Genomic DNA, 11683 nt, shown 5'->3' on the forward strand with positions numbered 1-11683 from the left:
AGTAGGAGCAGTTGCTCAGTTACTCTCTCAAATGTGTTCCCACTTACAGGTTTTATGTCAATAGGAACGACTTCCTGTAAGTTCTGACTAAATCCTGTAAACCGGACTGCTATTGGAACAGACTAAAAAGTGTAAAAACATTGCGAATTGTTGTCTATTATTATAGATACTAGTACAGATAGTTCATAGTTCAGTGTATAATAATTAATATTACACCGTACATGATAATGAACTGTTAAATGCTGAAAACGTTTGTAACTTGTAGATCACTCAAGCTTGGGTGTGCTTAATGGACTGTCTGGTTGTTGTTGTTGTAGCAGCATACAAATTCCCCAAAGAGTTTTTGGGGAGTGTTGCTGGAGTGACAGTCCTTGGCCAAATATAAATCTGGGTCGTTCCGGTTACGTAGACCCGACTGTCTTGGGAACGTGGACTGTCTGGTCGAATGCGCTGGCAGGCATTGGGGTCTGTATAGCTATACAAACCTTGTTTTTTTTTAAATAAAGACTTAAATATATTCGGAAATTTAGAATTTGGCTTGATAAATTCACAAAATTTACGTTTTTCATAAAAATATAATCTTACAATGGACTTTTTTTATTTTAAACTTACATTTAAGAAAACTCCATGCAATGCTATAATTACGATTTGAGTTATCCAGTTTATAAAACACAAGCGTTAATTACGTACTTAACTATTGATATTATTCTTCATTAAGCAAGAATATCAGCATACATTAAAGATTAATATTATACTTCACCTACATTTTGTTTATTTATGTATTTTTATTTTCAATTCAGAAGCCCCTGAGTCGGTACAGGAAGTTTTCCGATATTTAAAATATCGAACCAAAATATTGTATCGATATAGTATCGCAACACCTGATATCGGTATAAATTAACCGAGATGTTGAACAACGATATTGATATATTGGATCGTATCGGTATCGCGCATCTCCATTGAATAAAAAAAAAACATCTTGATCGACAAGCAGGCTTCATATATTTTATACAAAACTACCGTTTTCAAAATGAAATTCGTCATTGAGAGTGTAAGTAAATCCTCCGGACGCCTTGGCCAATTGGTGCAAATGGAAACTGACAGGCGATTCCGGACGCCTTTGTTAGTGCAAAGCACAAAAGTGGGTACTCATTAACGCGTGTTTATAGGCAATATTAAGATAATCTTTTAAATAGGGGGGTAGCATTCCCTATCTCAGCCGTGAAGTATTTGAATATATTAGCAACACGATACCAGCGTTGCAGTTTTCATTATCTACTATTGACCACATGACAGATTCGATAAAATTATTCAACGATTCTCTTAGTGCCTATGTCGGTTACCCAGAATGCCTCTCTCTGTTGATGGTACGGGACCCCTGCGAGGTCACACCGAGTGGGTATAACGACAAAAATACAGTACCTCTTTTTACCAGACGAGGAAAGGAAACATTAGACGCGAAAAGGTTCCTTTACACTAAAGATGCTACCGTGGTTTTCTAATGACTTTGCTCTCTTGTAGATATATGGATGTTGTAGAAAGCCTAACACCTGATATCTACCAAGGTTTATGCGATGCCGACACAAATGTGAGTAGCTCCAAAAAGCGTTTGACCAAGAGTGTCCATCGCACAACCAAATTAATGGATATCTGCTATGATCGACATCAAAATTCTAATAATTCAAGCAAGTGTACACTATTTGGTAAGTATGGCTGACTTCCAAAACGTATCAATACAATGGCTGACTTCCAAAACGTCAATTGTTTTGCATAGGTACAAAGTATAGGGTTCCATAACGTCGAACTACAAAATATTGACAATGTATACGTTCCAAAACGCAGCCGAAAAGTTATCGAAACGTATCGCTAGAGCAATAAGCGCATCAGAAACAAAGTTGATGCCTTGTTTGTTATTGGTTAGCATTGGTGTAAGAGAAATGGAAAATTAAGAAAAATTGTTCATTGCTATATTGAATATTTCAAGGGTGGGGTTTAGTAGCGCCCCCAACTATTTCGAACTATTCCGTCAAAAGGGGTGGCCCGATCCAAAAAAAATTCCACCCACTTGTAGTCAAGGGTCTACACTTTATTTTAACACCAACTTTTGTAATTTTTGGTCACTAATTTATTTACAAATTGGGTTTGAAATATGCCCTTTTTTGAAAAAATCGAAAATTAGCGAACATTTATCACTCCACCAATATATTTTTGTATTCCCCTTCACTTTACACTTTATCGGATTAGTTATAACTTTCTTTACGACTTTAATGTTAACCAATTAATCACAATTCATTAAATAAAAACACCTTCAAATTATAAATAAAAACACCTGCAAATTAAATGGCGGAGTTCAGCTGTCAAACAAAAAAAAAAATATGCAAAAGAATTAGAGACAAAAGAAGATAGTATATAACCCAGTAAGCATTAAAAATATACGTTATGTGCACTTTAGCGGAACCAGGCGTCCGCTTTTTGCGTAGGCGGCCTTCGGCCGCACTTAGGGATTATAACCCTTAGGCAGTAGAATTCTCCTTACTGTGTTGCCAAAGAAGGGGGGCTGAACACATTTTGCAGAGAACACCTTTCTACGTAGGCGGCCTTCGGCCGCACTTAGGGATTATAACCCTCAGGCAGTAGAATTCTCCTTTCTGTGTTGCCAAAGAAGGGGGGCTGAACACCTTCTGCAGAGAACAACTTTCATTTGCTCCATTTATTTGCATCAAATTTATCAAAACATGGGGCGACAAGTGCAAAGTGCAAGTGTTTTGCAAATAACTATTAAATTAATTAAAAAACGGTTCCCTAGGAGCCTGTGGGTGTAGCCCAAGGGGGGCCGTACGCCTTTTTAGAAAGTGGTGACTGTCCGCTTTCTAGTGGCGCCCCCCACCCCCAAAACGATGGGTCAGTTACTAAACATTTCCCTATTTAAAATATGCAATGTATATGATCGCAATANTATATTGAATATTTCAAGGGTGGGGTTTAGTAGCGCCCCCAACTATTTCGAACTATTCCGTCCAAAGGGGTGGCCCGATCCAAAAAAAAATTCCACCCACTTGTAGTCAAGGGTCTACACTTTATTTTAACACCAACTTTTGTAATTTTTGGTCACTAATTTATTTACAAATTGGGTTTGAAATATGCCCTTTTTTGAAAAAATCGAAAATTAGCGAACATTTATCACTCCACCAATATATTTTTGTATTCCCCTTCACTTTACACTTTATCGGATTAGTTATAACTTTCTTTACGACTTTAATGTTAACCAATTAATCACAATTCATTAAATAAAAACACCTTCAAATTATAAATAAAAACACCTGCAAATTAAATGGCGGAGTTCAGCTGTCAAACAAAAAAAAAAATATGCAAAAGAATTAGAGACAAAAGAAGATAGTATATAACCCAGTAAGCATTAAAAATATACGTTATGTGCACTTTAGCGGAACCAGGCGTCCGCTTTTTGCGTAGGCGGCCTTCGGCCGCACTTAGGGATTATAACCCTTAGGCAGTAGAATTCTCCTTACTGTGTTGCCAAAGAAGGGGGGCTGAACACATTTTGCAGAGAACACCTTTCTACGTAGGCGGCCTTCGGCCGCACTTAGGGATTATAACCCTCAGGCAGTAGAATTCTCCTTTCTGTGTTGCCAAAGAAGGGGGGCTGAACACCTTCTGCAGAGAACAACTTTCATTTGCTCCATTTATTTGCATCAAATTTATCAAAACATGGGGCGACAAGTGCAAAGTGCAAGTGTTTTGCAAATAACTATTAAATTAATTAAAAAACGGTTCCCTAGGAGCCTGTGGGTGTAGCCCAAGGGGGGCCGTACGCCTTTTTAGAAAGTGGTGACTGTCCGCTTTCTAGTGGCGCCCCCCACCCGCAAAACGATGGGTCAGTTACTAAACATTTCCCTATTTAAAATATGCAATGTATATGATCGCAATGCTGCGCAACTCTGCATATACAAACAGTTTGAATACCGCAGTATAACAGTTTCCAAACATTGTATTGTTACGTTTTGAAAGTCAGTCAATGTTTGGATACTGCTATACTGCGGTACTCAAACTGTTTGTATATGCAGAGTTGTGAGACATTGCAACCATATACATTGCATATTTTAAATATTCTATATATCAATAAACAATTTTTCTGAATTTTCCATTTTTGAAGCACCAATGGTAACCAATCTTAAACGAACATTCCCACGACAGCCGGTTCTACGTACCGGAATGACTCGGNCGCCTTTTTAGAAAGTGGTGACTGTCCGCTTTCTAGTGGCGCCCCCCACCCGCAAAACGATGGGTCAGTTACTAAACATTTCCCTATTTAAAATATGCAATGTATATGATCGCAATGCTGCGCAACTCTGCATATACAAACAGTTTGAATACCGCAGTATAACAGTTTCCAAACATTGTATTGTTACGTTTTGAAAGTCAGTCAATGTTTGGATACTGTTATACTGCGGTACTCAAACTGTTTGTATATGCAGAGTTGAGAGACATTGCAACCATATACATTGCATATTTTAAATATTCTATATATCAATGAACAATTTTTCTGAATTTTCCATTTTTGAGGCACCAATGGTAACCATCTTAAACGAACATTCCCACGACAGCCGGTTCTACGTAACGGAATGACTCGGGGGTGTTACTCGACCAAGGGCTGTTGTTTCGGCGATCTAACCCCGTTTAGGTCGGCGAAGTATATCAGAAGTTGGTTGTTGTTGTTGTTGTTGTAGCGGCTACAACAACCCCGCCCAGATCGGCTGATATTCCAGTCGTCGGCAGCCCCAAGAAGCGTGCAGCCTTTATGGGGTCAGTCCATAGGCACGACGCCGTTAGGGTTGTGGGGTTAGAGATGTTTCGAGTCGTGAGGGGTCTCTCCGCATGCCGGACATTCGTTCGTCACATCCGCATTTAACATACACAGGTAGGAATTTAGCCTGCTGCAGTAGCCAGAGCGAAGTTGGGCTATTGTCGTTCTGGTCTCACGAGGCAGATGGAGCTCCGTCATGTCAATGTCCGGTGTTTGTGTGCCTAGAACGGCATTCACAGGTCTTGAGTCTACATAACTTGAGACTGCGTCCCTGTGAATGCAATTCAGGGCCTGTGTATGAGCTGACGGGTCCAGAGGTTGCTTAATGAACCTCTGGACTTCGTCCGTCAGTTCATAAAGATCTCAGAAGTTGGTCTTCCATAGGGCTACATTCGCTACGTATACTTCTGCTCAGGGCTGGCATCGAGTCAAACCCAGGGCCAGAAACCTACACCTGCTGTGTATACAAGAGACGACTACACCACAACTCCACCTCAGTCAAGTGCAATGCTTGCGAGGGGTGGAGCCACCTCAGAGTCTGCTCAGGACTACGGACACATTGGCAGTGGACCACATCTTTTGTGGCCTCCTGCTGCTCAAACAGAGCAGCCTCCACGACTGACCCCAGTCTACCTGAGCAGCACAACACAGACACCACAGCACCACAACACAACAACACAATAGACTACACCACAACCGCGACAGNAAGTGCAATGCTTGCGAGGGGTGGAGCCACCTCAGAGTCTGCTCAGGACTTCGGACACATTGGCAGTGGACCACATCTTTTGTGGCCTCCTGCTGCTCAAACAGAGCAGCCTCCACGGCTGACCCCAGTCTACCTGAGCAGCACAACACAGACACCACAGCACCACAACACAACAACACAATATACTACACCACAACCGCGACATACCACATTACAGACGCAACCGCACCACCACCCACACGTCGCCGCCGACAACACCTAGTTCCTCCTACAATCTGCGCGGTATGTCAGACCAGGATATTGCGTAATGCATATACAAACCTTGATATTGGGCCTGCATTCGGTGTTAGTTCCTCATTTGGGNCAACACCTAGTTCCTCCTACAATCTGCGCGGTATGTCAGACCAGGATATTCCGTAATGCATATACAAACCTTGATATTGGGCCTGCATTCGGTGTTAGTTCCTCATTTGGGTTTGTTTCCCTTTACCTCTCATACGATGATGTAGCGAAAGCTCTTGTTGATCTGAAGACTTCCGCAAGACCTGACATCGATGTAGTATCCGCACTTTTATTAAAAAACTGTCCAGCACTGATCCTTCCATTGAAAATTATCCTTAACAAGTCTCTTTCTACTGGGATGTTTTTAGATGCGTGGAAATTGGCCTCTATAACTCCAATTTTCAAAAGTGGAAACAAAAATGATATCAGTAACTATTGACCGATTTCTAAACTGTCTACCGTGTCTAAACTGTTCGAATGCATCTTTAAGGATAAAATGTATTTCTCGGTCAAGAGTATCATGGTTTTGTACCTGGGTCCTCCACGGTCTCAAATCTTGCGGTCTTTAGTGAATATCGTATTTCGGCTTTTTCTAATGCATCTCAGGTGGTTTGTATCTACAGTGTAGTTTCTACACAGACTTTTCGAAGGCTTTCGACAAGGTATCGNGTGTCTAAACTGTTCGAATGCATCTTTAAGGATAAAATGTATTTCTCGGTCAAGAGTATCATGGTTTTGTACCTGGGTCCTCCACGGTCTCAAATCTTGCGGTCTTTAGTGAATATGGTATTTCGGCTTTTTCTAATGCATCTCAGGTGGTTTGTATCTACACAGACTTTTCGAAGGCTTTCGACAAGGTATCTCATAGAATTCTAGTTTCGAAACTCGAACGCCTAGGTTTCCATTCTGTCTTTTTAAACTGGCTTAAATCGTATTTGTGTTGCAGGCGTTGCGTTGTTACGGTAGACCATTTTTCTTCTGATATCTTCGTTGCGACCTCGGGCGTGCCTCAAGGTAGTGTTCTCGGGCAAATGCTTTTTGTTTTGTTTATAAATGACATTAGTTCATTCTTCTCTTTTTCAAATTATCTGTTATACGCCGACGACTTGAAAATATTCTCGAACATAACGGGCACTTCCGACATGCTCAAACTTCAAACAGAGCTTGACAACCTGCACGCTTGGTGCCTTCAATCGCGCCTTTCTTTTAATGTCAATAAATGTTTTCATGTTACTTTCTCTAAGTCCCCAAATGTGTTTGTTACCTCGTATCGTATCTCAGGCAGCACTCTGCAGCTTATCAGAGAAATTAAGGACCTTGGTGTTATATTTGGAAAAAAAGGTCCTTTCCCTAACTTTTGTGTTGGGCATTATTCAAGGAACTGTTGACTGTGNGCGCCTTTCTTTTAATGTCAATAAATGTTTTCATGTTACTTTCTCTAAGTCCCCAAATGTGTTTGTTACCTCGTATCGTATCTCAGGCAGCACTCTGCAGATTATCAGAGAAATTAAGGACCTTGGTGTTATATTTGGAAAAAAAGGTCCTTTCCCTAACTTTTGTGTTGGGCATTATTCAAGGAACTGTTGACTGTCCTTACCTCTTGGAACGTATCCACTTTAATGTTCCGCAAAGATCTCTTCGGTTCTGCTATACGTTTTACTGTAGTTATTGTAAAACGAATTATGTTCGGAATTCGCCCCTCTGCAGAGCTGCTAATGAATCCAATATAATCTCTAATTCTATCGATATCGCTTTTTCGCTACAAAAGTCATCATTTGTGAATATTTTAAGCTCAATTATCTAAATTAAGTAGTTAAATTAAATACTTTTAACCTTCCCATAGTCTGTAAGAATTTATTGTTCGTCATCCCTTGTCAAATTTGACACAAATGACACTGAAGATGGCACAACGCCGAAACCGGTTTGTCTCCAAACCAAATTTGACACACAATACATCATACTCACACACACCCAGGCATCAGCATGGTTTCCGTAAAGTCCACAGTACAACTACAGCACTTAACTCCATAAACACTCAGATAACACGTGGCCTTGACCGCAACCGTCCCTGTGGGAGAATTATTCCAGTAGCGTTGGACCTGTCGAAGGCGTTTGACACCGTCAGCCACTCCACGCTACTAGAAGATGTAGCGGCTTCCTCTCTCCCACAGACGCTCAAACGGTGGTCGGCGAATTGTCTGAATGGTCGACACTCGTCGGTAATGTTTAGAGACAAATCGTNTCAGATAACACGTGGCCTTGACCGCAACCGTCCCTGTGGGAGAATTATTCGAGTAGCGTTGGACCTGTCGAAGGCGTTTGACACCGTCAGCCACTCCACGCTACTAGAAGATGTAGCGGCTTCCTCTCTCCCACAGAGGCTCAAACGGTGGTCGGCGAATTATCTGAATGGTCGACACTCGTCGGTAATGTTTAGAGACAAATCGTCAAACTTAGAAAAATAAAACAGGGGGTTCCACAGGGTGGTGTCCTTTCCCCGCTACTGTTTAACTTTTACTTTTCAAAGCTCCCTCAACCACCAGCGGGAGTCTTNGAGCCGCAACAAGGTCCTCAAGTCGCAAGCCGGCAGTACTTGGGGCAAAGATAAAGAAACGTTGCTGGCAACATACAAGGCAATAGGGCAGCCGGTTTTAAATTACGCAGCACCAGTGTGGTCACCGGGGACTAGTAGGACGCAGTGGATGAAGCTGCAGACAACACAGAATACCGCACTACGGACAGCGACTGGATGCCTTCTGATGTCGCCTGAACACCACCTACACGACGAGGCGAAATTGCTCCCTGTCAACGAGCATAACACATTACATCTGCAAGCATTTCCTTGTCGGGAGCCATAGACGTGGTCAGCCGAATGGGCAGCTGCTTGCAGAAGAGCCCTCGCCCAGGCACGTCAGGAGGCATCTCTACCATCTGACGGACGAAGTCCAGAGGTTCATTAAACAACCTCTGGACCCGTCAGCACATCAACAGGCCCTAAACGGCATTCACGGGGAGTCAGTCTTAGGTTATGTAGACTTCTGACCTGTGAGTACCGTTCTAGGGGCGCAACTACCGGACATAGACGAGACGGAGCTTCATCTGCCTCGGGAGACAAGAACCACAATAGCCCAACTTCGCTCTGGCTACTGCGGCAGGTTAAACTCATACCTGAGCAGACTAAACGCGGATGTGCCGGATGAGTGTCTGGCATGCGGAGAGACACCTCATGACATGACGAAGCATCTCTTCGTATGCCTGAAAAACCCAACAGCCCTAACGCCTTTGTCCCTGTGGACCGACCCCATAGAGGNCTCTGGACCCGTCAGCATATCGGCAGGCCCTGAACGGCATTCACAGGGAGTCAGTCCCGAGTTATGTAGACTCCAGACCTGTGAATGCCGTTCTAGGCGCACAACCACCGGACATAGACGAGACGGAGCTTCATCTGCCTCGGGAGACAAGAACCACAATAGCCCAACTTCGCTCTGGCTACTGCGGCAGGTTAAACTCATACCTGAGCAGACTAAACGCGGATGTGCCGGATGAGTGTCTGGCATGCGGAGAGACACCTCATGACATGACGAAGCATCTCTTCGTATGCCTGAAAAACCCAACAGCCCTAACGCCTTTGTCCCTGTGGACCGACCCCATAGAGGCTGCACGCTTCTTAGGGCTGCCGTTAGTGGAACTTGACGACAACGTCGAGATATTAACCGATCTGGGCGGGGTTGTTGTAGCCGCTACAACAACAACAACAAACCGTTTCCACGACAGCCGGGTCTACGTAACCGGAATGACCCAGATTTATATCTCTGGCCAAGGACTGTCACTCCAGCAAAACTCCTCAAAAAGTCTTTGGGGAATTTGTATGCTGCTACAACAACAACAACAATAACAAACGAAGCATCAACTTTGTTTCTGATGCGCTGATTGCTCTAGCGATGCGTTTCGATATTTTTTCGGATGCGTTTTGGAAAAGTATGCATTGTCAAAATTGTGTAGTTCGGCATTATGGAACATAATACGGACAAAGCAGGGACGGAAAATAATCATTATTTTTTAAATTTTAACCAAAAAAATCAACAAGTTGCAATCGTCGTAAAACAGTTTTAACTATACTCACGTATTTGTGTTCGTATGCCCTACTGCAATTTAGAATGATTTTTATTTTTTCGAGTNCCAAAAAAATCAACAAGTTGCAATCGTCGTAAAACAGTTTTAACTATACTTACGTATTTGTGTTCGTATGCCCTACTGCAATTTAGAATGATTTTTATTTTTTCGAGTTTAATCAACAAAGATTAAAAATAATAATTAATATTTGAGTTTTAATTTTTCGCTCAAAGGTAATTATTATTCCTTAATTTTTATTTTTTCGATCAAAAATAATGATATTCTACTGTTTTCATTTTTTCGCTCAATACAATAATTATTATTGAGTTTTATTTTTTCACTTAAGAATAATGATTATTAAAAAAACCCAAAGCTATACCAGCGCGATTTCCGTCGTATCCTTTTCAGAGGTAGCGACACCCTAATAAAAGGAATAAGTCCCAAAATTTTCAGGTCCAAATTTCAGTAAGTTGCGTCTGTATGGCGTTTTCAGTTCTATAAATAATCATTATTTTTAAGTAGAAAACTAAAACTCAGTACTAATTATTATCTCTGAGCAAAAAAATAAAAATCATAAAATAATCATTATTTGTGATCGAAAAAATAAAAATCATTTCCGTTGATCGAAAAAATAAAAATTAATAATAACTATTATTTTTGAGCGAAAAATATAAAAATCAATAAATATTGATTAAATGCTGATTTAAATTATTTTACTCATAATGATTACCGTCCCTAGTACAAAGTATGCAAAGCAATTAACGTTTTGGAAGTCAGCCTATTACTGTCGTTCAAGCATACACTCGTGCCCACGTAAACTATAAAACCCACCACTATAAAAAATGAGGTAGAATTTCGTTAACTAAGAAATCTTTGGTTTTTAATATACAGCCCTGATCTGCAATCCGATTCGAAGGATTTGTTTCCGAGAAATTTTTTTCCGGGAAATTATTTCCGATTCCACTTTGTTCTGTTTTTTGTTCAACTTCGAATCGGAATTCTGTCGGAAATTTGATGTCCTGCATTCCGAGTATCCGAAATTTTTTATCGGAAATTTTCCGATCAAGTAAAAGCCACTGGAATAGAAAAAAAAAAACAAAAAAAAAGANTTATCGGAAATTTTCCGATCAAGTAAAAGCCACTGGAATAGAAAAAAAAACAAAAAAAAAGCCAAAAATATAATAGCCCATGCCATGCCACCATTATACCAGGTGAAGTAATTAGAGCGAAAAGAAAGACTTTGACACTGCCTTATTTGAAAATTTGACTATAAGGCAGTCGAATTCAGAAAATAAAGCGAGAAAGCTGTTTTATTACTTCATCTGTTTATTGTGCCATGAAAATAGCCCAATTCCCTATCGGTGACAAACATTTTTTTACTGATAAATGTAAAATTTTTCATATATTTTTTCGTAAAAAACACTGTGACAAGAATTTGTCACTGATACATAATAGAGCCGTAAATGTAAGTCATCAACGGAACATTTTAAACTTTAGTGAATAATGAAAAATTTAAGTAAATGAATTAAAATTGGTAAAAATTTTAATTACAAAAATTAAAAATCAAATTAAACTGCGACAGCTTGAGTTAGAGCTAGAGTGTTTCGAATTTGGAAATATTAAAAAGTCTTAAAATATTCATTTTTTAGATTAAATGGTTTATTGTTTAATAACAAAACTCGTTTTAATTAATTAAATTTTCACTAGAATTTTAATCGCAATTTCGTATCCAATTATTTGTGCTTTATTTCTCAAATAAA

The 11683-nt window shown here is 40.4% G+C and overlaps 1 protein-coding gene across 2 annotated transcripts; it reads left to right on the top strand.

Annotated features, from left to right (window-relative positions):
- The first annotated feature begins 826 nt into the window (after positions 1-826).
- LOC108379531 (queuine tRNA-ribosyltransferase subunit QTRTD1 homolog) lies at positions 827-11020 on the top strand. Of its 2 annotated transcripts, XM_017635885.1 has the most exons (5): positions 832-1141; positions 1197-1465; positions 1522-1703; positions 10815-10895; positions 10932-11007. In XM_017635885.1, coding segments are annotated over exons 1-5 (645 nt in total). In that variant the 5' UTR covers positions 832-1030; the 3' UTR covers positions 10934-11007. The 2 variants fall into 2 exon arrangements, with proteins under 2 accessions (XP_017491373.1, XP_017491374.1); XM_017635884.1 differs by having other exon boundaries at positions 827-1141; positions 10815-11020.
- The last annotated feature ends 663 nt before the right edge of the window (positions 11021-11683 follow it).

The sequence above is a fragment of the Rhagoletis zephyria genome, unplaced genomic scaffold (assembly GCF_001687245.7).
Source record: "Rhagoletis zephyria isolate East Lansing unplaced genomic scaffold, Rhagoletis_zephyria_1.1 Rzeph_scaffold_16608, whole genome shotgun sequence".
In the NCBI taxonomy this organism is placed as follows: Eukaryota; Metazoa; Arthropoda; class Insecta; order Diptera; family Tephritidae; genus Rhagoletis; species Rhagoletis zephyria.

Coding starts and splice junctions, on each gene's coding strand:
- LOC108379531 (XM_017635884.1), top strand. CDS start 1,031: ATGAAATTCGTCATTGAGAGTGTAAGTAAATCCTCCGGACGCCTTGGC. Junction 1,142..1,196: donor TGTTAGTGCAAAGCACAAAA/GTGGGTACTCAT, acceptor TCTTTTAAATAG/GGGGGTAGCATTCCCTATCT. Junction 1,704..10,814: donor AAGCAAGTGTACACTATTTG/GTAAGTATGGCT, acceptor TTTAATATACAG/CCCTGATCTGCAATCCGATT.